Source organism: Lynx rufus, unplaced genomic scaffold (genome assembly GCF_022079265.1).
Source record: "Lynx rufus isolate CCGP_SWC_20201006 ecotype Redwood Valley unplaced genomic scaffold, mLynRuf1.p SCAF_12, whole genome shotgun sequence".
In the NCBI taxonomy this organism is placed as follows: domain Eukaryota; kingdom Metazoa; phylum Chordata; class Mammalia; order Carnivora; family Felidae; genus Lynx; species Lynx rufus.
Genome location: NW_025814826.1, coordinates 13,456,059 through 13,482,024, shown reverse-complemented (window position 1 = coordinate 13,482,024; position 25,966 = coordinate 13,456,059). Strand labels below are relative to the sequence as shown.

General features: G+C 42.1%; 2 protein-coding genes across 3 annotated transcripts in view; one reads left to right on the top strand and one right to left on the bottom strand.

The window, feature by feature from the left end:
- CA8 (carbonic anhydrase 8) overlaps positions 1-25,966 on the top strand; it is a 90,247-nt gene that overhangs the window by 5,684 nt on the left and 58,597 nt on the right. For both annotated transcript variants that reach the window (XM_047073971.1, XM_047073970.1), the window contains exon 3: positions 7,605-7,729. In XM_047073971.1, the coding sequence (XP_046929927.1) occupies positions 7,605-7,729 (125 nt within the window). The remainder of the gene's footprint in view (positions 1-7,604; positions 7,730-25,966) is intronic.
- LOC124507927 (ubiquitin-conjugating enzyme E2 variant 2-like) lies at positions 11,520-25,325 on the bottom strand. The gene is given in 3 exon segments (XM_047074394.1): positions 11,520-11,719; positions 11,722-11,834; positions 25,195-25,325. Coding segments are annotated over 3 exon segments (444 nt in total).

The following is a 25,966-nucleotide window of genomic DNA, read 5'->3' as shown; positions in this document are numbered from 1 at the left end:
CTCTTAAATTTTTTTAAAGTTTATTTTTGAGAGACGGAGAGAGAGAATGTTTGAGTGAGAGAGGGGCAGAGAGAGAGAGAGTAAGAGAGAGAATCCCAAGCAGGCTCCATGCTGTCAGCATCAGAGCCCAATGCGGGGCTCGAACCCACAAACCATGGGATCAGTACCTGAGCCAAAATCAAGAGTCGGACGCTCAACCAACTGAGCCACCCGGGTGCCCCTGCTCTTACATTTTTAATAAGAAAATGCTTATTCTATGATTTTTTTTTTTTAGTTGACCAAGTATACCTTCTGAAAATTATTTCATAAATGCAGGCTCTTTCTCCATTCTTTTCTCTATTGCTTTTTTTCTGTTCTATGTCTCCGCTTATTCTGGGTTCTTTCTTCTATCTGTTTGGTCTCTGTTTTTAAGATGAGCGGTCTTCTCAAATGTCTAGTTATCTCTGGCTCTTTATTCATATTTAGGAATGGGCCTAAGAATTGTGTTAGTATCTTTTTACCTTCACTGTAGTTCTGCATTTTTGAGGATGTCTTCTAGTTGGGATCCTACATTGGCTTCTTTCGTTCTTTCACTCAGCAGTATGCATTGGCTTCTCACGCTGGTTTTATCTGGCTTGCCAAGGTGCAGGTGGCAATCTTTGTTTTACCTTTTTTGTAAGGTATTACCCTTCTTGGATCGGGTAAATATAAATCAGGCCTGCACCCTGCCTTCAAGAAGCATACAGTGGTGGGGGTGCCTGGGTGGGTCAGTTGGTCAAGCACCTGACTCTTGATTTTGGCTCAGGTCACGCGTGATCTTGCGGGTCATGGGTTCAAGCTCCGTATCGGGCTCTCCACTCTCAGTGCAGAGCCCGCATCAAATACTCTTATCTCCTTCTTTCTCGGCGCCTCCCCTGCTCATGCTCTCTCTCCCCTCTCTCTCTAAAGTAAACGTTTAGGGGCGCCTGGGTGGCGCAGTCGGTTAAGCGTCCGACTTCAGCCAGGTCACGATCTCGCGGTCCGTGAGTTCGAGCCCCGCGTCGGGCTCTGGGCTGATGGCTCAGAGCCTGGAGCCTGTTTCCAATTCTGTGTCTCCCTCTCTCTCTGCCCCTCCCCCGTTCATGCTCTATCTCTCTCTGTCCCAAAAATAAATAAACGTTGAAAAAAAAATTTAAAAAAAAAAATAAATAAAGTAAACGTTTAAAAAAGAAGTTTGCAGTGGTGGATCGTGAAAGATAGGTGTAAGGGAGAGATTATTTTTGGCTGACATTATTAGGGGAGGATTGGCTCAGGAAGTAGCATTTGCAGAAAACACAAAGACTGAAGAGCATTTGGATTGGGATGATTGGAATGTGTATGGGGAGAGAGGGCAGTAAGCAGAAAAGACATAAGATATATGGGAAGGTGTAGACGTTGGATGAGGAGAAGTGAATCCTGAAGTATAACTGAAAGAAAAGATTCATTCGTGTTAAATGAGGTTAATCTATAAATGGAGTGGCTGTGTTGGAGCAAACTCATGAGGGATCTGGAGCCAGGTGTAAAGAGTATAACCTTTTTTTTTTTTTCCTCTGTAGAATATGTTTTAGGAAAATTAACCCGGCCATACCAAGTAAGATGGGATCTGGGAGAGGTCGGGAGCCAGTTTGAAAGTTATCGCAAGAGATTAAGTTAACCAAAACAGCTGCTGTGTTGGGAGTGCCATTGGAAAGGCAGGGGTGACAAGGGGCGGGGGCAGGGGGTGGTTCTGAGATGCCATCCACAGGGCTTCGGTGACTGATTCCGTGAAATGGCAAAGATGGGAATCGTCAGAGACGTGCGCTGGGGTGGAGCCCCTGTGACTGGACCACACTTTGGATCCTGTCACTGTGCTTCACCCTTTGTGCGTATTTCAAGGTGACAGAGTGCCTTCTAACGTGGGTTGAGCCGAGCACCACATTCCAGGTCCTGTTGTCTCTTGACTATGGGGCATTTTACTGAGGCTGCCACATAGACGGCTCCATTTCCCTGTAGGACACGGGAATCCCTGTACTGCAGGAATCGTAACGTTTAGTGTGCACAAATTAAAATCAGACATCTTACAGCGGTATGAAAAGTAGCTTAAGTATAAAAATAGCACTGTAGATTTCTATAGCCTGAGTGGTTTAATACTTAAGTCACGAAAAAGCGTGAGACTGGCCAAGCTTCTGGAATAGAATGTCTTTCCTTCTGACGACAAACAGTGTGTTAAGGGTAATGACATTTTTAACGGGCCGTCAGTATGGGAGAGATTGCTAATCAGGACAGGTCATTTGTACCCTTCGCAGTAACTTATTATAGAAACCTTAATTAGAAAATTTTACTTCTGGGTCTTTTATAATTCTCAATATTAAATTTAGACTAGATTACTTTTATTGTCAATCATGCTTCCCCCCCCCCCACCAAAAACATGACAACTTTTTATAGTGCTTCTTAACAGCCTTGCTGATTTAAAGATGAAGTTGTCAAAAATATCTTTAAGTTATTTTCACTTAGGAAGTGGCTCTGTATCGTTTATTTATAGGGATGTCAGGGTTGAATTTCTTTCTGATTATACTTATTATTAGCTAACTTTGGGGGTCTTGCATCACCTGGAAAATTGCCTTAATCTGTCTCACTTTGCTTATACAGAGCAACCTAACTGGCCTCCTCCCCCTACTGTCAATGTTATGTCCGCTCTTAAAAGCTGATGATATTTGTTCTTTTATATGAAATGAAAGTGTAGGTTAAAAGCTAAAGACCATAAAATAATTGATTTTTGCATTTGTGCCTTCAAATGCTAAAAAAGAACTAATTTATACTATTTTTGGAATGTTTTATGACTACCTTTTGGATTCCTTAAAATTTAAACTGAGGTTATGAAACCTTCAGACCTGTCGAGAATGAGCTGTTTGTTTGGGTCTTGAGATCTTTTGGGGGACATATCAGGGACCTTAACATTGGTTTCCCTCCATGTTGGAGATATGGCTCTGGCAGTCTCTGTCTCCTGGGACAGCCAGGTGGTGAGGCTTGCCCTCTGATGGTCCACCGTCCAGGTAGACCTGTCGAGAATGAGCTCTTTGGGTCTTGAGATCCTTTGGGGGACACATCAGGGACCATTAACATTGGTTTCCCTCCATGTTGGAGATGTGACTCTGGCAGGCTCTTCTCTTGGGACAGCTAACCGGTTAGGCTTGCCCTCTGATGGTCCACCGTCCAGGTAGACCTGTCGAGAATGAGCTCTTTGGGTCTTGAGATCCTTTGGGGGACACATCAGGGACCATTAACGTGGGTTTCCCTCCGTGTTGGAGATAAGGCTCTGTCAGGCTCTGTCTCCTGGCCTCACCGTGTCTGCCTGAGCTGGGACAGCCAGCCACTTAGGCTTGTCCTTTGATGGTCCACTGTGCAGGAAGGTATGGGAGTAGTATTTTAAAGGGCAAAAAAATATTAGTTCTCTGCTTAAAAGCTATCGGTGATTCCCTCTGTGATAAACTCCAGCTCTTAGGTACAGCCTACAAGTCCCCTCCCGGGGCTCACATCTTGAAGCCTACCTTTTTGCTCTTGAAACACACTCAGTCGCTCACTTCTCTCGGCCTGATCTTCCAGACTCTGCTTAGTTATCTCCTCTGGAAAGCGTTCCATGACTTTCTGACGCCCCGTTGGTTTTGGCGTGGCTCTTGCTTGGTATCCTCCCGGTTCCTTGGCGCTTTCTCTTACTGCTTTTGATGTAATCTGTTTAAACTACAGTATTAAGTTCACGAAGCACTGAGAATGTCTTGCTAGCCCTGAGCCTGTGTCCTTCTTTTGAGATTCTTGGTGGTCAGCACGGAGCTGGGCATGGAGTGTATCTCAAAACGTGTGTTAAACTCAAATGAAATGAGGGGGAATAAGCCTTGATCAGTAGCCTTTGAACTGTCTGGAAAATTTGTCTTCGGCAGAGGATTGTGGAAGCTTAGTTGGACCTGGGTAAATGCTTCTATATCATGTCTTTATGGGATTCTCAAATTCTGCAGAGGCTTCTGAAAGGAGCGCTTTTTATGTGGATAAGCATAATAGCCATGCCTGTTAGAGAAAATGCAGACGGTGGCAATTGCATTGGTTTATTTTATATTCTTTCCACGAGTGTGCTATTCTAAGGAAATGCAATGTGTCATCAGTGTGACTTTCATGTTGTTTCAGTGTAATTTTATTGAACATAATGACATCACAACTAATAAACCTGCCACGTGGTGACAGAATATCACTCAGCAAAATTTGATACGCATTAATGTAAGGAGAGTATACCGCTTTTGGTATGACTAGTTTCCTTATGAAAAAATAGGCTAGGAAAAGGGAGCCTAAGAGGATGTTGCCAAATGGGTAAAACAGAGCTACTATTTATTTTTAGTCTATAGATGCAATCATTCTTGGGGGATGAACAGGTAATGCTTTTACTTGGCACCTCATAAAATTCTGAAGTCAGTATTTTGTCATTTTTTATGGCTTTGCACAGCCATGTGATTTTAGTGTGGTTTAACTTTGGATTATTCATCTGCAGCAAAAGTGAAAGGTACCCAGGGCCTGAGTGCTGGCCGAAAGCTGCGTCTTTGTCACCCCTCCCTGGGGACCAGGCCTGGGCAAAATGCTTCCCTCCTTTGTGTTTATTTTCAACCCAATAGAATGTAAGACCCATGAGGCTCTTGTTTCATTATAATTTTATTGAACATAATGACTTCACAGCTAACAAACCTGCCAGGTAGGGACTAAATACCACATACTCAGCATTAATGCGTGAATTTGCATTTTATCCAATAGAATGTAAGACCCATGGGGCTAGTGAATTTTGTCGGTTTTATCATAGTCAGGGTATCTTAAGTATTTAATATGGTACCTGGTATAAAAATACTAGTTGAAAGGATGAGTAAATAAACCCCTGGGGGCCTGGAATTTCTCCCTATGAAGACACAGGTCAAAATATCAGCTCTGTCCTCAAGTTTCAAACTAAAGACTTTCATTCCTGTTGAAGAAATATCAGGCATCGATCAGGTGGAGGTTGTATTTTGGTCCCCTGAAATCACTTAAGGTCCGCTTCCTCCTTTTCTATAGGAGAGTATTGGTGGACTGCCCTGTAACAGTTCAGAAACACTGCGTGTGTGTGTGTGTGTGTGTGTGTGTGTGTGTGTGTGTGAGTGCGCCCTGAAAAGAGGTTTTGGGGAAAGATTTTTTAAAATCCTCTTTCCCATTTCACATGTGCTTCATTTCACGATGCTACCCTTTCTTTTTCTTTAGCAACGTGGAGCTAAGCCTCCTCTAAGACCATTTTTGCCTTCTATTGAAAGAGTAGAGAGTGAGAGAACACCCGTCTCCCCCCAGCAGGCCTCAGGTCGGGCTGTAGCTGTGCATGGTGAGGGGTATGTTTTCTAGTTCTGATGATGCAGGCTGGGGTGTGGCACGGGACGTACCAGAAGCTTTTTCCCATTTATTCTTTTTGGTTTAGGAGGTGGGGTACATTCCACCTTTGGGAGTGGGTACAGCCCAGACTTCCTTCCTGGTTTTTCTCAAGACCAGCATTGGACAGCCAAGGGAAAGGAATGATTTTTATTCACAAACTGTGGCATGGTGGTTGAAATAGAAGCATTTCATCCACAGCATGGATGGGTTATTGGACACGATGCCATGCACTTGCTCTGCAGTTTGGGACATCTGTAAACCTTTGTGATCCATGTATTTACATTTTCTTTTTGATGGTTCTGGAAAATAGGATGAGGTGTAGTAGTTCTCAAAAGAAGGACTGCAGCTTAGAAATCCAAGCTTAAAGAACTCATTGGTTTTTTTTTTTTTAGTTCCTGCAAACAGATGCAGAGATTTGGATCCCCCTGTCCTGTGTCAGTGGGCAATGTGGATCAGAAGAGTGGAGTCCCAGGCTCCTGAAGTTTGCTAGCTAGCTGGGTGCCCAGGGCTGGTCACACTTTGCTCCTCTTGGCCACGTTTTCTCCCCTGTCGATGGGGATGATTAACACCGACTGACTCTTCTGATTTGTTGTACGATTTAAAATAAGACCAAGCGTGAGGAAAACGTTAAAATCGTGCCAGGTAGTGTTCTCCTAAAGACCATGTGTCTCACTTCCCTTCCCCGCTGGTTGTGAGGTGTACATCCTTGGAAAATTATCGTGGTGTTTTGCTGCTGATAGCTCTTTTTCTTCTTTGAGCTGGTAGAAAGCTTAAAACCAAATTTATAGGGTACTTTTGGTAAGGATTTCACGGCACTCGTTTGCGTGGCAGCCGCATTTCCCCGTCTGCACCTGTCTCTGTCTTTTGTTTTCCCTTTGCTCTTCCTTCTAATTTATGCCTTCTGGCTATATTACACGTACTGGATGTCAGAAGCCCTAACATGTTTCTAGAACAAGTTATTAGATGAAGAACCAGCCAAACAAATAATGCTGCACCAACTCCCTTACTTCTCCTTTGAGGTTTGGAGTAAGGATGGACAGCAGAACTGTCCCTCTGTGTGGCACTCATCCTTGGGCACCATTGCTTCCTTCACAACGGTGGCCCGAGTGTGAATGCTAATTTCTTTCACAGAGACTGCTTTTTGGGGGAAGAGGTAAATTTTTTCAGCTTCCTAACTGAAAGAGTAAAAATAACTTACAATTCTTAGCCAATACCATTTAGTGTTAACATTTATTTTTAGGAAGAATGCAAACAACCTTCATTGATGTCAAAATTGGTCATCTGTAATAAACTAAGCTTTTTCGTATGCTGTCACGGAATGTTTAAGGAAAGTATGTTATTGCTTCAAGACAGGTTCTTACACAAATGTACTTTTCATCATCCTTAGGGTGCTCTTGTTTGGGACAAAGTTCTGGGTTATATCTGGAAGTAAGACATAGAGACACGGCCCCCATAGAACAAACGTTGATGTCGTTTTTCCAAACGTTGACATTTTAAGCATTGTTAATATTCTGTCATAATTTTATTTCACTTGCATGTCTGTGGTTCTAAAATGGTAAATAGGTTTTCAAGTGTTACTTTGTTGTTGAGAAATCATATGGCCATAATCATTCTTTTCATGGAAAATTTTGTTAGCTTACACTTTTTAAATTGAAAGTCTGGTGCAAATGGATGATCTTTAATGGATTTAATTTATTGACAGGTTTATAACAAATTATTGGTCAGTCTGAGGGCACAGATTCTATTCTTGTCTCCTGAGCAGTGCTAAATGTAAGTCTCAGGGAGAGTAGGTACTGTGTGTGTTTTCAATGTCTACTCCTTCACCTGAAAGACACAAGAAGTTGATGTTCTGCAACATTTCGACGTATTTCAGTTTTTGAACTTCAGTTTTGAACTTACTGTTGTAAGAATTCTGCTGCCTCTGCAGATTCACTAGGTCAGTTTTGTAGATGCTGTGGATAGATGATAAACTGAAAATCGGTAACTTTTGGGGAAACCTCAACACTAGACTCAAATCTAGTATCGATATGATAGTGTAAGCACATCCCACAGTTAGAATATATTTCTCATTTTGGCTATATGAATTCAATCTGTAGAGCTCATGAGAGCTTTCTGGCAAAAAATGTTCCCCATGTTTAGAATGCTATACTGATGAATATGTTTGAGATGTAATTAAACAGAACTTAATTTTCTTTTTTCAGTTCTATCAGGAGGTCCATTGCCTCAAGGGCATGAATTTGAACTGTATGAAGTTAGATTTCATTGGGGGAGAGAAAACCAGCGCGGTTCTGAGCACACAGTTAATTTCAAAGCTTTTCCCATGGAGGTAAGAATAACAAATCCTCTTGTAAAACTCTTACTGTTCATGTAAAGTGTTCAATGATTTACTGAGAATGGTTTAGTTTAGAAGTAGTTGCACATCAATTGGATTTTATCAATTTATATTAAAATGATAAAGTATTTACGGAAACATAAGCTCAGGGCAGCAGATGACGCTTCCCAAGAACTTTGGTGAGCTTGAAGGATGCACACGGGCAACTGGCTGTAAAGGTAATCTACACTAATAAGTTTCCTTTCAGCATTGGTACTGTTCTAAAAATTCTGCTGCCTCTGCAGATTCACTAGGTCAGTTTTGTAGATGCCATAAATACATGATAAACTGAAAACCAGTAACTTTTGGGGGCACCTCAGCACTAGCCAAAAGTCTAGTTGAGCTCTGATTAAAATTGGTAAATTGGTTTTATTCACCCTAGGCATTTAGAGATTTTTAGACATTTTGTCTGAAGAATTCCCTCCTTACTTACTGTCCTAGTCGGTTCCTGCTGCTTCTTCAATACCTAGTGGACGTATCATTTCTTCCATGGGAGTTTTTCTGAGTTCCTTCCCTAAGCAGAATGAGTTCTCCCTCTTTTGTGTTCCAAGTGTACTTGACCGATTGCTACCATGGCACTCATGGGGCATAACCTTTAGTGCCTACGGTGTCTTTCTCACTGATCCTATGGGTTCCTGTTATGGACTGAAGTATTCGCGGCCCCCATTCATATATTGTAACTCTACCCCCAATATGATGGTATTAGGAAGTGGGGGCTTTGGGATGTAATTAGGGTTCGATGAGGTCAGGAAGGTAGAGTCCTAATGAACGGGATTAGTGCCCTCATAGGAGTCCAGAGAGAGCTTGCTTTCTCTGCTCCTTGCCACGTGAGGACACAACAAGAAGATGGCTGTCGATAAGCCAGGAAGTGGGTCCTCACCAGACGTCAGATCTGTCGGCCTCTTGACGTTGGATTGCCCAATCTCCAGAACTGTGAGAAATAAGTGTTTGTTGAAAGTCACGCCACCCGTGGTAACTTGGGCCCAAGGTGGCTAAGACAGCTCCTGAGGAAAAAGTCTCCCTCTCATTCTTTTCTTCACACCCATCATTTAATCCACTGCTAGGTTTGTCTCTGTGAAATGCAGGTGATGTCCCTGTTGGTCCAGGCCTTGTTTATATTTCTTTCTATAAGGACCCACAGTTCTCTCCTTGCTCGCAACTGCACACATCCTTAATTAAGTATGGAAGTGAATATGGCTAGACACTGTGTCTGGTCCAGCCTACTGACTAGAAATCACTACTGTATAATTTATGGAAGTGATATTTGTATTTCAAAGAATGAAGGTAGAGGAAGGCCTTCTTGATATTACTTTAATTATTTTTTTTTATTTTTTTAACGTTTTATTTATTTTTGAGACAGGGAGAGACAGAGCATGAATGGGGGAGGGTCAGAGAGAGAGGGAGACACAGAATCTGAAACAGGCTCCAGGTTCTGAGCAGTAAGCACAGAGCCCGACACGGGGCTCGAACTCACGGACGGTGAGATCGTGACCTGAGCCGAAGTCAGACGCTTAACCGACAGAGCCACCCAGGCGCCCCTAATTATCATTTTTAAAAAGTCTCTTCGGGGGCTCCTGGGTTAAGTGTCCAACTATTGATTTTGGTTCAGGTCACGATCTCCCGTTTCTTGAGTTGGAGCCGCACGTTGGGCTCTGCGCTGACAGTGCGGAGCCTGCCTGGGATTCTCTCCCTGCCTCTCTCTTTGCCCGTCCCCTCCTCGCTTTCTGTCTCTCTCAAAATAAATAAGTAAACTTCAAAAAAAATCCCTTTGGAATCTGAGGATAACCCTTTCATTAAAAAAGACTCAAGTCTTAAAAGTGAAATATTAAGTGTTTTAAGGATGGAGGGAAAACAGTATGTTGAGCAGCACCTGAGTTTGTGATCGGGAGGACCGTAATGGAGGGCAGCTCCTTTAAGGCCTTGATGGGGAAGGTTGGGTCTTCAGACGTTACCATTCTAAGCGCTGTGTTTCTCAGTGCCTACAGACATTGTCTGACTTCCACCACCTGAAAACAGTTCTGCTGTGTCTTTGTGTCACCTCTGGCTACTGTGCTGTCCTCACCCAATGTGACAAGGAAAAGTACACACCAGGATGCATCAGAGAGGAGAGAGGGCACAAAACAGTCCAAAACAGTTAAACCTGCAGGGTAGTGGAGGGAAGAGTGAGGGGCAGGTTGAACAGTGGACGGCCAGTGCCTCAGCTCTGCCCTCTTCTTTGAGATTGAAAGACCATTTCATCACTTCCTCTCAACCCATCTTCAAAGACGTAGTGTGATATAAAAAAATTTAGTGACAGATGGGAGTAATTGGGTAGGCAGCAACTTGTAGGTGAGAACTTAGTGGCTTTGCTTGCAACACACGGAATTTACAGCCTTGAGAAAGCTTGATTAGATTAAGGGAGTCAGTGGTGTGTGTTCTTTGCTCTGCAGTGAATTAGCATTTCCAGACCACATGTTCAGACTGGTTCTGTTACTTGGTGCCACTTTAACTGCTCTGGTCCATTAAGCACAGGTAATGGTTTGTTTTGAGTGAAGATTAAATTCTGATAGGCTTTGTTTCTGCAGAAATATTTATATTTAGGGTAATGGAATTACTTGCTGTAATTTTTCCAAAATAGGTGATGAATAATATTTATACTCTTTGTTACCCCAGATTATCCCTGATCCAATCCTAGAGAAAATACTTGTATCACCATCCGATGTTTGTGTAGTGTTGTATCCCATGGAGCGCATAAATGCAGGAGCGTGAGTGGGCAGGAGCAGAGGGAGAGATCTATAAGCCACGTGTTTTCTGTTTATGTGTTTTGTTTTGCTTTGTTTTAATGGTGGTTGTGAATACTGAGCTGGGTGTTCTGGGGGAGGGGGCTCACACACGGTGTGCTGAAAGAGAGAAGAGAGACACTCCCTGTAGAATAGTCCAAGAGGGAATGAGATGGCTGATGTGGAGATAGGTAGGTGACTTGCCACTGGTCCCCTGGTCCTGAACTGCCCCCACAGGCCACCTGGAGCACAAGGGCATGGCAAATAGGACAGTGGAGAGTGAGGGTATCCAGTACCCTTTTGGGCGTGTTATTAAAAAAATGTTTCTTAAAGATACTTTCCATATTTTATTTATACTTTAAGACTAACTTTAATCTCCAGATCACCTATCTGTACATACTTTCCTTTTATTGATTTCACTTAACCTGAAATGAATGGCTTACTAAACACTACAAACAAATATTGACCACGTGTCTTACGTGAAACATAAGAATGGCTTCTAACAGTCATTCATCAGTCTCCCCACTAACTTTTTAAAGTTATGAACATATACAGTAAAAACAGTTCTGAAGGTTTTTGATGGTACTAGTAGCCAGCACCCACATCCCTTCAAATATTAACACAGTTTGTGACTTCAGACAGTTTAAACTGCAGCTCTTTTGCTAAGTGGGGTGGATAAGGCACACCATTTCTGCTTTTCCTTCTTGAACTTCCTAGTTTTGAGACACAGATGAGCTTCCACAGCGTCTGACATTCTTGCTGTTTTCGTCTCGTAAACCTGAATTCTGTTGTTCATACTCCAGGTTTGTGCTTAGAGGACAGTGCCTTAGCAAGAGAAAAGTAAATTGTGCTGCACTTTTCTTCCTGTTAGCTGAACACCTAATGAGTTTGTACATGTTAACTACATTCTTAGAAATGTCTGAGTCATGTCTACCAGCTGGAATTCTCTTACTTAACGTGTGGAGGTTTTGCATTGTGGTATTGAATCAAGATGGCAACAGGAGGGGGAGGTTGTTGATTGCAGAGAAGTCTGAGATCCAGTCCAATGAATTCCTGTGTCTTTGTCCTTCTGGTGGCTGCAAAACCTTCATATTCTCTTTAGACATCATTAGATACCATGGCTCTTGAAGTCCAACTTGAATCCTGTAAGAATGTTGTCATTTTGCCATAGCGGTATATTGCATTCACTCACCATACCATAAGGATAATTTATTCCATTCACATTAATTTTTGTTACAGATCTAACCACTGGAGGAACTGCTAGGTATTTAGGGTCACATTCAACTTTCAGGCTGTATGTTCTGTTTCCGCCACTTGTCTAAGAAGACTCTCAGCTGCTTTTCTACTTCAAGTAGCCTAACATTGTGGTCCGTAGAACTCTTGGTAAATTATGATTGATCTTCACCCATGAGTTGCTACTTTAATACTTCCATGGAAGAGTGCTTCCCAGGCATTTAGATTTTAGGAACAATGAAATAAAAAAAAATTATAGGATGGGGAAACAGATAGTGTGGCCAAGTTTTGTTTTTTTTTAAATACGAACATTATTAACTATACTGTCCTCATCATTTCATAGAGAGAACCTATCTTTAGTAGCTGAGTGTAGGAAGGATACAGTCTGAGAATGAACACGGACCTGTAAGTTGAACAGACTTAGCTTTTAAAAAACTCGTAACCTTAGTTCTGTTTTCTCATTTCACTATAGATGAATGATAGTCTTGTCAGGAAGGGCACTGGTCCTGCCCACGGACCAGCAGGAGGTCATGCATGGCGGGCGGGTCTTTCTTGCCCTCTGGGCCTAAAAGTTTGTAATTTGAGAGTGAATTACCAAGGAAGAGCATGTTGTAGGACAGATTCTTATTTTTATCTTGTATATTTAAAGAGAAGCTATTGCTCTGTATTCTCCGAAAGGACTCAGCGGTAATTGAGCCACATACCAGCTATTTATGGGAAGTTGGGTGCATTAGGTAAATATTAAAAAAAAAAAAAAAAAGTTTGTGCAGAGCAGGACTCTTTAGTTGTGAAGAGTCTAGGCCTTGGTTGTGAAATAGGCCAACAGAACATTTGTTAAAACATTTTTTTAATGTTTTTTAAATTTTTTATTTTTGAGATAGACCGAGTGTGAGCGGGGGAGGGGCAGAGAGAGAGGGAGACACAGAATCTGAAGCAGGCTCCAGGCTCTGAGCTGGCAGCACACAGGCCATCGCGGGGCTCGAACTCACGAACTGTGAGATCATGACCTGAGCTGAAGTTGGATGCTTAACCAACTGAGCCATCCAGGCGCCCCAGGCCAACAGAACATTTTGAACAGTGTGTCTCCTGATACCGTACCAGTTCTGAATATTCCACTCTCCACTCTCTAAGTCCCGGGTCTTCTGTGTATCCTGTACTTTTCTTTTCTTTTCAGGCAAATACTAGTGTCTACCATTTAAGTTTTCTTTTAGTAAAAATTATCAGGCCTTTTGCTTTTCCTAAGCTATTTGCATGCTCATATATTTGCCTGACTGAAAGGCCTTTGTCAATTTTCCGAGCTCTGGGGAGCACCAGGAAGAGTTTTCATGGTCAACAGCGAAAGGCGGGGGGATCTGTTCAAGTTACTTTATTCCCACGGATGTCTCAAATAGAGCTTCGTGTTTGTGACTCGCTTCCGAAATAGAGACTTCCCTTGACTTCAGTGAGAAAAATATGATGAGATTAGATCTATAAGATATATAGTTAAATAATTTATTTTTAAAAGGAACTTCAGAGATCACCCAGCACAAACTCCTGTTTAACATAGGAGAAATCTGAAGCTCCTAAAGATTAAGGGTCACAGGGCAACTTGGTGGAAGCCATAATGTATGGCCCGGGTGGAAGAGGGGGTATTTTAGTTAATTAAATATTCCACTTAAAAAAGAGTCATCCTCTGCTGCTGGTCTTTTCTCTAATGGGTTAGATCGACAAGAGACAACACAACAGTCTTTGTCTCCCTGCCTCCCCCCACCCCCAACATGCCTGAGAGGGTCTTGTATGTGTGCGTGCACCCCCATTCAGCGATGGGAGTGTTGTCGCCTTGCATAGGACTGTGCTGAAGCTGTGGCATGGTCCCCTGGCTTTACTGGCTGTGAAGACAAAATTCAGAGTGGCTTTGTGAAGGTATAGCAGTGTGGGGTCATGAAGGTTGGGACCCTTGCTGCCCCCCGAGAACCGGCGTGGATGTAATGGATGAGGTAGTCCCTCCGCTTTGCTGGGGTGCTCACCAAGGTCTGGAGAAGAAGGGGACTAGCTCAGGCAATGGCAGGGGTCACAAGACCTATTATCTGACTTCTCCAAGGAGTGCTTCCCCCCCCCCCCAGCCGCCCACTTTCCAAAGCCCATTATTCCTAGAAAAATCAACTCCAGTTTGAGATTGTATTTGTAATGGTAGTTAATACTTTGGATTGAGGTTGCTTTAGAAGAAAAAAGGGAAAGAGGAGGTAAGACTGATACTAAAGGAAATGACTCAAAGTTTGAATGTTCAGCTTCTTTGGGAAATTGTATTATTTTGATCAGAAAAAAGGAACAAATTGTACATATGATTGTTATGATTATAATTTGGCATCCTGGAATATTCCACAGGGCTAGCAGATTGAGCCTCACGGAAAAACAGATGAAGGAATTAGAACCTTGTGCTGTGGCCTCTCTGTGGTCATAATTGTGGAAACTCCCTCTCATATCTGGGTAAAAAAAAAAAAGATAAATAAAAACAAATTTTATGTTTCCTGAATTCTGGTGAACACTTGCATTTTTACTACATAAAAATCACAGTTCCTGCTTTGATTTAGCGTGTTTATTTTCTCATTTATGAAAATGTATTTAGAGTAGAAACTTCACAGTTTACTGAATAGAAAATAAATTACAGTGTTGAGCAAACAGAAATGTTCTTTTCGCTGTACCACATGATGTGGCAATCTTCCATTCCCACTTAGAAATAGAAGTGCACGAGGCCAGTTTGACCTTTGAGTCGTCTTTGAAGCTACCTTTCATTTTATATTTGCAACTATTTCTTTTAGTAGATTATTCTTTGTTGTTGTTTGAAGATGTATAAAATGTTTTCGGCAAACTAAATTTGGAAGAATCATTTATATGTATATTTTTACAAGTAAGGCAAATTTGTGCAAAATGGAAAATTGTTTCTGTAAATGTATATGGTGTATAATTAATTTACAGGTGTAATAGGTATAAGTAATTTATAGACTTGCAAGAAGAAAATATTTTAAATTGGGTTCTAACAGATATAAATTCTACAGTAAAATAGATCTCTTAATGCGTCTTCAGGTAAGAAATAGACTCTGATTTAAATATATAGTCCATAACCAAGCAGCCACCTTTAACTCCTTTCCATCTATTCACCAGTTTATTCATCTGTTGTTTTTCCATCCATCCATGCATCCATGCATCCAATCAAGTGTTTCTTGGGAATCTACTGCTCAGGCTCTGGGCTAAGTGATAGGGATACAACGATGAGTGTCAAAGACAGCCAGTGGAGTTTATTGCACTGGGGGGAGTGCAAATGCATTTGTATGCAATTTATCTCCTCCCCCCCTTTCCTCCTAAATTGATGAGGTTTCAAATCAGTGTTAAAGGGCCTTATCCCCTCTACCCTGTCTATGCAGTATGCAAACTCAGGCTATTAGAAGCTAATTACAGGAAGGTTTTGAAGATACTTACTAGAAAGCAAATATATTATTTGAAAGGTAAATGATTGTCAACCAAACAAAACATTTATTGACTAGTATGTGAAAGGCACTGTGTCAGGTGTAACTCTGCCACAGGGTTAATTTAACTGCGATAACCTAACAAAATTAGAATCAGCAAGACACAGGATAGGAAAGTTTTGATGGTGGGGGGGGGGCAAGTTAGGAAAGGTCTAGATTCTGAAAAGCTGCTGGAACCCCCGGGCCAGTTTTGCTGCCCCATTACCTACCTATAGATTACCAGTGGGATGGGGTGGGGAGGGGTCAGTGTGCTGGGGTTGGTGAGAGTTTAGGCCGGTACATCAGAAAATCCAAGATTCAGATCCAAGCTCTGTGACCTTGGGCAAGGTAGTAAACCTCTTCAGATGTTCCTGTCTACGAAGAGGGTTCAAAAGTAGCTCCAAAGTTGGCAAGGAGTAAACCTTTTAGTATATTAGGAAGGTGTCATTATTCCATTATTATTATTATTATTATTATTATTATTATTATTATTATTCCTACCATGAGGAAGAGATGGGAGGACATCAAGGGGCAATTGTGATTGTGATGGTAAAAATCTAGTTAAGGGACACCTGGGTGGTTCATTTGGTCAAGCGTTGGACTGTTGAATTCGGCTCGGGTCGTAACCTCATGGTTTGTGAGTTTGAGCCCCAGACAGGGCTCTGTCTGTGCTGACGGCAGAGCTTGCCTGGGATTCTCTCCCCACCCCTCTCTCTGCTCCTCACTCACTCTTTTCTTTCTTTATCTCAAAATAAATAAATAAACTTTAAAAAATTATTTTAAAAAATCTAGTGAAAAGTTCCTAAGGGGAAAACAAAAGGCTTTTTTTTGTTGTTATTACATGGAATATGAATGGAGAAAAAAGTCTTTTGTTTTCTTTGAAACCCCTGTTCCACCCTTTACTTGAATATATTGTCCTCTACAAGTCTAGTCAATATGTTCCCTGAGACATGTTTTTATGATTATGGTGCATGCACACGCAGTAGAATTTATATCACCAGTCTATTTTGTAGTGAAAATCAAATAAATATTTCCTGTGTCAGGTGAGTATTGGCATGATAAAACTTCTAATCGAATGGGAGACTATTGAAAGATTTTTAATTCCAGAAGATCTTAATTAGTATAGAAACTACATAAGGTGTGGGGTTTTTTGCTTGTTTGTTTGTTTTTGGTATTTAAGAATGACAGCTTAAAATGGCACAGTGGTATTGGTAAGATAATTGTGCTTGTGCCCTGGCCACAGCTTTGCTGTGCTTGAAAACATGTCTCCTTTTAGCTTCTTCGTGTTACGCACAACAGGAACTCACTATGGAATCCTAGAATGTTGGGCCATGGACCCTGTGGGAAATTGGAACTTTCGGTGCTGTGGTTTCCCAGAAGGAAGCCTGCTCTGGTGATCGGTACTCTCCATCAGAGAAAGCCCCACTCGGATTCCAGCTCACCATGGTATTTGCTATAGGACTTCTTTGTAGCCATTCAAGTTCAATTCCTTTGCTGGGACATAAAGATAATACAGTTGTACTTAACCCTTATGGAACTTAGGGAGAGGCTGTAAAAATTAATGGTGTAATATTGGAGGCACCACGCACTGAGTATCTCATATGGTGGTTTAAACACAATCTGGTGTTCGCTTAAAGTACTTTGTAAAAGCATTTTAAGGGCATAATTAGCTGCAGTGTATGTGAATGTAATTTATGATAGTATAGTTGTCTCGGGTTTTTTGTTTTTTGTTTTTTAGAAGCCTTGAGTAGAAAAAAAGAAATCCAGATTTAAACTCTTAAATATACACATTAAGTGTAGAAGGAAGACATTTATGCTTGTAGGACCCGACAGATGAAAGATGGACCTTTTTTCATCAATTAATGTGTTCACTTGGGGCCCTGAGGCAAGCATGTTCTCTAAACCCAGTTAACGAGTCACTTAGAGCTCTGGTTGATAGAGCTTATTCAGTGGAACCAATTTATTTGGCTTCAGAGTTAATGTATTTCTCGTGAACGTTCCTTGATGAGCTCTCTAAATTGATGAGTTCTCTGAGGAGATCTATAAAGGGATCCCTTTCTCCAGCCTGGGTTTTGAACAAGTAAGAAATAGGGCATTATTAGAGTCATCAAATGGAGAACAAAACATTACCTCTGTTGTGAATAGAACTATACTGGAGACGTAGCGTAGAAGGAAAAGGCTCTGCCCACCTAGTTACAGGCAAGGGGCGGGTGGCAGGTTGTATTAGCCTGCTCTCTAAGGGTAGCTCTCATTTCAAAAGAGGAAAAGAAAAAAGAGGAAGGGGTTAGTTGAAAGAGCGGAGAGGAAGGCCAGCCTTGTTGAGGCAAAATCCCTCTTTCTAGGAACGGGCAACAGGGAAGAGGCATTTCCTGTTGATAAGACAGACTCTTTTTTTTTTTTTTTTAATTTTTTTTTTAACGTTTATTTATTTTTGAGACAGAGAGGGACAGAGCATGAACGGGGGAGGGGCAGAGAGAGAGGGAGACACAAAATCCGAAACAGGCTCCAGGCTCTGAGCCGTCAGCACAGAGCCCGACGCGGGGCTCCAACTCACGGGCTATGAGATCATGACCTGAGCCGAAGTCGGCCGCTTAACCGACCGAGCCACCCCGGCGCCCCTAAGACAGACTCTTAAAAATTCTCCCACTTATCCTTTAAAATTTGATGGCACTGGAGCAAGAGACCAACTCCATTTGGGAATCAGCGGCGAGAGTGCGGTTTCCTTTTCTTGCGGTTTGTTCATTTTAATCATCTGGGACCAAATCCCTTTTTGCTAGCTGCTCCTTTATACCTAAGATAGTCGCACAGTCTCCTCCTTTCTAGAAGGAGCTGGGAGATGGAGTCAGCGAGGATTTTGATGCATGTGCAGGATTTATTTTTTTTCTTTCTAACCTACGTGGGGGGGTTTCTGCCCAATGTAGCATCTCAGCTTGGGCCAGTTGTTTAAACCAAAGCTATAAATGTATTTATAAAAAGAGCTGTTTTACTTCCCCCAAATTGTGACCTAAGTCCAAGGCTTAAGTCATTAATCCTATTCCGAATTTGGGTTGCACGGTGCTGGAACTATTCTGCAGTAATTTTTAAGAACAAATGTCACTTATCCACCTTGTCATGGAGAACAAATAATCACAGATTTTTATCAGTGGGCATTGTTTCTAATTAGCTTATCAGCCATGACGTGCTTTAACTCCGCTCCCAGTCTTGCTGTTTTCTGGCCAACCTCGAGCTTGCCTGTATCGGTCAAGGACTTGGGTCTAGTGGAATAAAGGCTGTGCCATTAGTAATGTCTGTTACTGTTTCCTCAGCTGAGCTCCAGTGGGTTGCCTCCTTTGAGGCTTTCTCTCTGAGGCCCTGTTTTCCCCATGGGCAAGTGAGAAGAAAGATACTACTGGGTTTTGAGTCTCGTAGGAAGGCAGGATGGCGGACTGGTACCTACCATTCGGTTCACAAACACCTGTCAAGTACCAAACCCTGTGAGATACACAGCATGTAAGACGACAATACTTGTGTGCGGTGATTCTGTAGTCTGGTGGGAAGAGGTTGGATTAAGATAAAAACACGTGAAGAGATAACAGCAGAAAGGTTAAATGAAAAGTGATTCGAAACGCATTTAGGGAGCAGCTGCTGTGTGTTTGCTGCTGGGTGTGGTGCCGACCTGTAACAATAAATGAAAAATAATCCAGGTCTAGAAGAGGTTCATGTTCCCAGCAGAGTGACAGGCCTATGAAAAATGATGACAACTAAAAGGGAACCGACACCACGGAATAGTGGCTTTCTGCTGGACTCAGGGAGGGCTATGGAAAAGAACGGTTATTGGAGCTGGGCCCTGACGATTGGGTAGGAGTTTGCAGGATAAAAACGATACGAGAAAAGGAGAGGTGGACGCAGGAATGTGGTAAAGGACAGGTGCGCTGGGGCTTGGCGAGCGATCAGAAAAGGCCAGTGTGATGCTGAGAAGTGGACCTTCTGTAGCTGAAATAGTCATGGGACAACGAATCGGAAAGTCAGGGAGAAAGCGAGGTACCATGGCGGAGAGAGGCTGATACATTTGAATTAATACAAGTGTCACTTGACTCATTTCAATCCATATTGTTTTTAATCCCAGAATACTCGCAAATTAGGTAAAAAAAAAAAAAAAAACAACAACAGGAGTTGGGGTAGCAGTTCCTTGAAAGGTTGTAAAGATGCTCTCAGCTGTGGAGAAGGTGAAGAGAGAAAAGCACTTGAAGTCCTACTAAGCCTCACACAATGTGAGTCTTAATGAAAGCAGGGGTGATCTTTCTCCACACAACAGAAAAGTGAATTAAAACTGAGGATTACCAGAGTTTAGTTCGTGTTTCCTGTTAGTTGGAGTTGACTTGTTTTCGCAGGGAAAGAATTTTCAGCTTTGGAACTTTCATCCCCTCCTTTCAGCTTGATGGTCTGGCTGTATTGATCCTCACAGGGTCACGTGTATTTCTGCCCGGGTTTCCTAGGCAGCATCCAGGAGAGCCTCTCCTTTTGGGTGTTGTTTTGGAAGAGACGTTTCTCTTGATATCTGTGCTCCTTGGAATCGCCAGGCTTGCTCTTGGCAGTGGCTGTTCCTGGAGTCTCTCCTCCTTTCCTCAGGCCAGGTTATTTTTTAACATGGATGTCCATGCGCTGTCAGTGCACCTGATGGCCCTTAGAACTCGCTGGATTTTAAAAACTAAAGAACGTGGCAGAAATAGGATATTGACGAGGAAAACCATAAGTGAAGATGCATCAAAGTACACGGATATTTATATTTCTATATATCTAAATTTTATTAGAGATTTTATTGTGAATTCGTCGTGAAAACCATATTTGTGCAGACAACACAGCATTTTGTTTTAGGTTATTAGGACTTGTGTTACGGGGGTTACTGCTCTGCTGAGCCAAAAGGCTCTGGAGAACTAGGTTCCAGTCAAGTTTGAACCGTCTTTATAGGAAGAATTATCCTTTGTTATTTGAGTCTAATATCAGAAACATCTCGGTGGCATCCCTTACTGAATAAATATTGAATCCTGTGGGGACAAAGATTTGAGATAATGGCAGATTGTTTTGCCTCTCTTTCCCAGCCTTTTTCGGGGGGGGGAGCGGGGAGTGGGGGGCATTGGGGAAGATAGTAGACATAAAATTGGACTGACCAAATACTATAATTTGGGGGTGGATAATAGTAAGCATGTACCTCATGTCACACTTGTCAAAAAAGGAATGGACAGGCACCTGGGTGGCTCAGTCGGTTAAGCTCAGGTCATGATCTCGCTGTTTATGGGTTCAAGGCTTGTGTGGGGCTCTGTGCTGACAGCATGAAGCCTGCTTGGGATTCCTGTTCTCCTTCTCTCTCTCTGCCCCTCCCCGGTGTGTGCCTTCTCTCTCTCTCTCCTCTCTCTCTCTCTCTTTCTCTCTTTCTCTTTCTCTCTCTCAAAATAAACACTAAAAAAAGAGAAAAGAATGGAGACTTTGAGCGGGAGGCTGGGGAGCACTGTGTATTGTGAAACGGCATGGGGATGCCAGGAGGGAAAGGGAATTGAAGCAAAGATGTCAAGGCCAACCGAAGTCATGCTGAATTTGAGATTGGTTGAGATTGTTATACAGTTGAACTCAAAGATGAATTGGAGGAATTTTCACATTGGGAAGTTTGATTTCTGATAGACTCTCAGTTCCTGGCGTAGAGAGGGCTCTAAATAAATACAAGTAAGTGAGTGAAATAATAGATGGTAAAGTTCTAGGCATCGTACCCAGGTTCGGAGGATGTAAATAGGACAGTTGGGACCTTCTCCCACTTGGGGGATTTTGTCCTTGCAATTCCCCTGTCTGGAATATTCTTCCACCAGTAGCCATTAACTTGTTCCTTCAGCACCTTTGGGTCTCTATTCAGATGTCACATAAGCAGAGAGGCTGACTTTAGCTTTCCTTAACCTACTTGGTTTTCTCCATTGCATTTCACGGTAATTTAATAATACATATATGTGGTTATTTAAACACAAATTCTGTATATGTGTACCATACATATGGCTATTTTATAGCAATGCATTGTAGCTGGAGTTTAGGGGATCTAGAAATTAAATAGCTGGAGATAAATCTTGAATGGCAGGGTGGAACAAAGAATGGAAACCCTTAAATGTCAGGTTGATATTGGTATCCTTTTCTTTGGTCAGAAAGGTGATGTATATGTGGCATTTCACTAAGGGCGGTGGGGATCACTGTTCTGCATTTCACAGTTACACATTTTTTCATGCATTCACCAAATATTTGTTGAGCACCTACTATATGAGTTGCAGGCAGTCTGAGGTACTAGGGACAACACACCGGTGACAAAATACGCAGAAATCACTTTCCTTCTCAAAACGGTACTTCTAGTGAAATGTAATCATTTTCATCGATCAGTCATGTGATACTTTGGGGAAGTCATGACGTCACCTAGGATGTCGTCGGCTTTGACAAAAAAAGAAGGGAGTGTGAGAAATGATGTGGGGAGAGAGCATTCAGAGCTTACCAAGAGTTTTGCTAGCTTGTTTGGAGATCAGGTGAAAGGAGCAGTCCGTGATTCCTCTAAGATTTGAGCCTCCATAGCTGGAAAAATGGTGGGCCTCTTAGAGGAATGCCAGAAAGGGGGATGGTTTTGGTGGAAAATCCTGGTGTATACTTTGATATGTTTTGAGTTGGACAGCTGCCTTTCATCCAAGTGGAAATGCCCAGGAAGAGGCTAGAAATGCAGATCGGCAACTCAGAAGGGAGGCCACCGTTCAGCATGTACTAGAGCAGCTGATACTGTTTACTTATGTATCTGTTTGAATCTGACTCCAGCTAAATGAGTTCATATAAAAGAGCACACTGTATCTTTTCTTCGTGCAATGTCATGAGAAAACAGTTACAACTTTCATTTGGTATCCTGTCACTACTGCTTATTGGTATCATAGGAATATGTAATGTTCCTGAGTAAGCTTAACCATGCAGTATTTTACCAAGGGGAAATTATATTCTTAATCCTAGGTAATGGCCACCGGTTTACATACTATGATTGTAGCGATTGTGGTAGCATATGTTCTCTTTATCCACACCCATAATTAATCCATCCTTGAAACTTAACTAAGCTACTTACTTCAACAATAAACTAATAATAAAATCCACTGCTTATTAAGAAATATTAATGTGAGTATAAGATTTAGGACTAGATTTACACTCCTAAAATTGCTTTAGCTGATGATATATTTTCTGCTTGCTGATAACCGGTTTCCGTGCCTCATGTCTTTATATTTCAGGGTATTAAAAATGATGATATAGAAAATGCGTCTTAGAATATTTTCTGAAAAGCCCTAGATCAGAGCACAAAGCTCAATATACTTTTGTCTGTTCTTAGACATAATTTTACTTTTCAAGAAATGCTACATTTTGTCTACCAGAACCCCAAATTTGAATTGAAATAAAATTTTTCTTTTATGTATTAAGTTATTTGGCTGTGTGTACATCTAAAAGATTTGATGTCAGAAACTAAGGGAGTGCTTTTGTTCAGCATCCTATATCCCTTTTAGAGGAGCACCTTGCAACTCAGAAAGTGTCGGACATTTTTCCTTCCACGTTGTGAAAAGTTCTAAAGGGCAGCTCCTGGGTTGGTTAATTCAGCTGCTAAGCCGTGTTTTGAAGGGCCAGCTGCTTTGTTTTCCTGCTAAGTCATTTCAGGACTTTGGCCCTTTCCTGGAAATGTTCATTCAGGGTTGCAGGATGGCCATATCACATCTTAGTGGCACATCCTCACAGACTAATGATGAAAGGTTGTAAGAGGACTCCATTTTCTTGCATTAATTTTTTGGTAACATGTATTTATTTTTGAGAGACTGAGAGACAGGTTACAAGTGGCGGAGGAGCAGGGAGAGGGCGGCACAGAATCCAAAGCAGGTCCCAGGCTCTGAGTGGTCAGCACAGAGCCCCAGTGTGGGGCTTGAACTCGTGAACCGAACTGTGAGACCATGACCTGAGCCAAAGTCGGAAGCTTACCCGACTGAGCCACCCAGGCGCCCCTGTTTTCTTGCATTAAAAAAATGTTTTATTGACGCAAAACTTACATACCATGAAATTCACCCGTTTAAACCGTACAGGTCAGTGGCTTCAGTATACTTACAGTGTTGTGCAGCCGTTACCATGGTCTAGTTTTAGAACCGTTTCATCACCCCATAAAGAAAAAGTTACTCTTCATCCCCTACCCCTATCCCTAGGCAACTAGGAATCTGCTTTCTGGCCCTGTAGACTTTCCTATTCTAGACATTTCATAGTAACCAAACGATGCTGTTTTCAAGGTTCGTTTATCCATGTTGTAACCTGTATCAGTATTTGATGACTTTGATTGCCAGAAAGCATTCCATTGTGTGGATATACCTCCTTTTGTTTATCTGTCAGTTGACGGACACTCAGTTTGTTTCCACTTTTTGGCTGTTGTGAGTAATGCAGCTATGAACATTTGCATACAAGGTTTTGCGTGGACATAAGTTTTTCACTTCTCTTGGGTGTGGAATTCGGGGTAATATGGCAGTCCACACCTAATTTCCTAGGCGTGGAATTACTGGGCAATATGGTAGCTCTGTGTTTAACATTTTAGGAATTGCTAATTTGTTTTCCAAAGGGACTGCATCATTTTACCAATCCTGTCAGCACTGTGTGAGGGCTTCAATTTTTCCACATCCTGGACAACACTGGCTGTTGTCTTTCTTTTTGATGAGAGCCATTCTAGTGGGTTTGAAGGAGTTTCTCCTTGTGGTTTTGGTTTGTATTTCCCTAATGATATATGGAGCGTCTTTTCGTGTGTCTGTTGGCTATCCATATCCGTTGTGTTTTCGTTTTGCTGATGGTGTTGCTTGATGTCCAAAACTTTTTGATTTGGATGAAATCTGATATATCAAATTTTTCTCTTACTGGTTCTGCTTTTGGTGCCTTCTCTGTTTTTTTACAATTAAACATCTTATAGGTAAGTAACATACGTACAGAAAGGTGCCCAAACCACAAATAGACAGTTCACTGCATTTTCAGAAGGTAAACATACCTATGAAAAACCAGCATGCAGATTAACAAACAGAGCACGACCAGTATCCCAGAAGCTCCCGTCACGGTTCCTCCAAGGTTAGTTAACCGTGATCTTGACTTCCAACATCATAGGTAAGTTTTGCCCATTTAGGGGCTTTGTATAAATCGAATCACATAGTAGTTGTTATCCTGTGTCTTCTTTTTTTAAAATTCTACGTTGGAGTCTGCTACACTGTAGCGTGTATGTTTCCTTTGTTTACTTTCTTGTGTAGTAGCATATCACTGCGTGAGTTTTCGACGGTGTATTTTTTCCACTGTTGACCAGCATTCGGATTACATTCAGGTCTGGTCTGTCAGACTAGAGCTTCTGTGAGTATTCTGTTTGGCGAGCATACACTTAGAAGGGTAGCCTGTGTAGGAAAGGCGTAGTTCAGCTCTAGCAGTTGTTGCCAGTTAATTGGCCACAGGGTTTGTTACCAGCCTTAGGAATCTCTTTTTAGCAACCGGATGTTTTCCCAGAGGTCTTCCTCACCCCTGCCATGCAGCAGAGCTCTCCTCAGGTGTCATTCGCCAGAATTTCTGTACACGCGGGTTCCCGGGATGGTCATTTCAAGGGAGAAGACAAAGCTTAGTCAGGCTCACTCTGTAGGGCTGAGGAGGGCTCTAGGCTTGTCGTAAACACTTGGTCTGATATATAGAAATGCAGCTGAGGTTCTGTCTGCATGGAGGAAGGGGGAGGGGAGGCAGCTGTGTCTGCAGAAAGTGGGAACATCCAGTCCCACCAATTAGACACTACCAGAGGAGTGGCTTTGTGCTCCCCAAGATCTCTCTTCTGGACTTACTTTCAAAATTTAGCAGGAGTCCTCCGTAAGTATTTTTTATAGTGATCGTGCTTTTTGCATTTTAATTTGTATTTTTACAACATTACATGTTCACTAAGCCTGCTGTAATAAATCCAGTGTTGACCTTTGGACAGTGTCGCCCGTCGTCGCTTTTGTCTTCGTCGTGGTGCCTCATTGAAAATGTGCAGGGGAGTGCTCTCCAGAAAGTGGTTACCATTTTCCCACAGAAACAGTGTTTCATTAAGCTTTGGTTCCGGCTTAAGCCTTAACAGCACATTAATTAAAAATATCAAATACCGTGTTATGTAAAAGCAGAGGTAATACAATAACTGTACATCTCCACAGTGATTTTAGCAGAATTATCTTCTGAGTTACATTACTGTCGAGCAAGGAAGGTCCTTGCTTTCCGGAGGGGCATGTCTCTATGACTTCACATACACTCAAAAATACAGTTTCACTCACTGATATATCTCATTTGTCTAAAACAAATGTGCTACCTGTAATAAAGACTTTTGGAAAACAATAATTGTGTTTCTATCTGAATTTACATAGGTTCTTTTTTGAGAATGGTTGTGGAGGGCCAAGATGATAAAGCATCGAGTAGCACAGTGAAAGTACTGTTTCCGCAGCCATGGCTGTGCAGACCAGGGGGATAAGTGTTGTTGAGCAGAGTCTAGTCAAGCAGAGAGCCTAGTCGGTTCTGGAGAGATCGGTCCCGTTGGCAGGCAAATTCAGGCATAGGTGACGTTCTCATTTCCTAATTGGCGTTTCCATATCTGCCCTCTGAACATTTGCGGAAAGCACGGTGGTCACTGGTGATTATTCATTTTGGATTATGTGTAAAAGGTAATCCTCTTG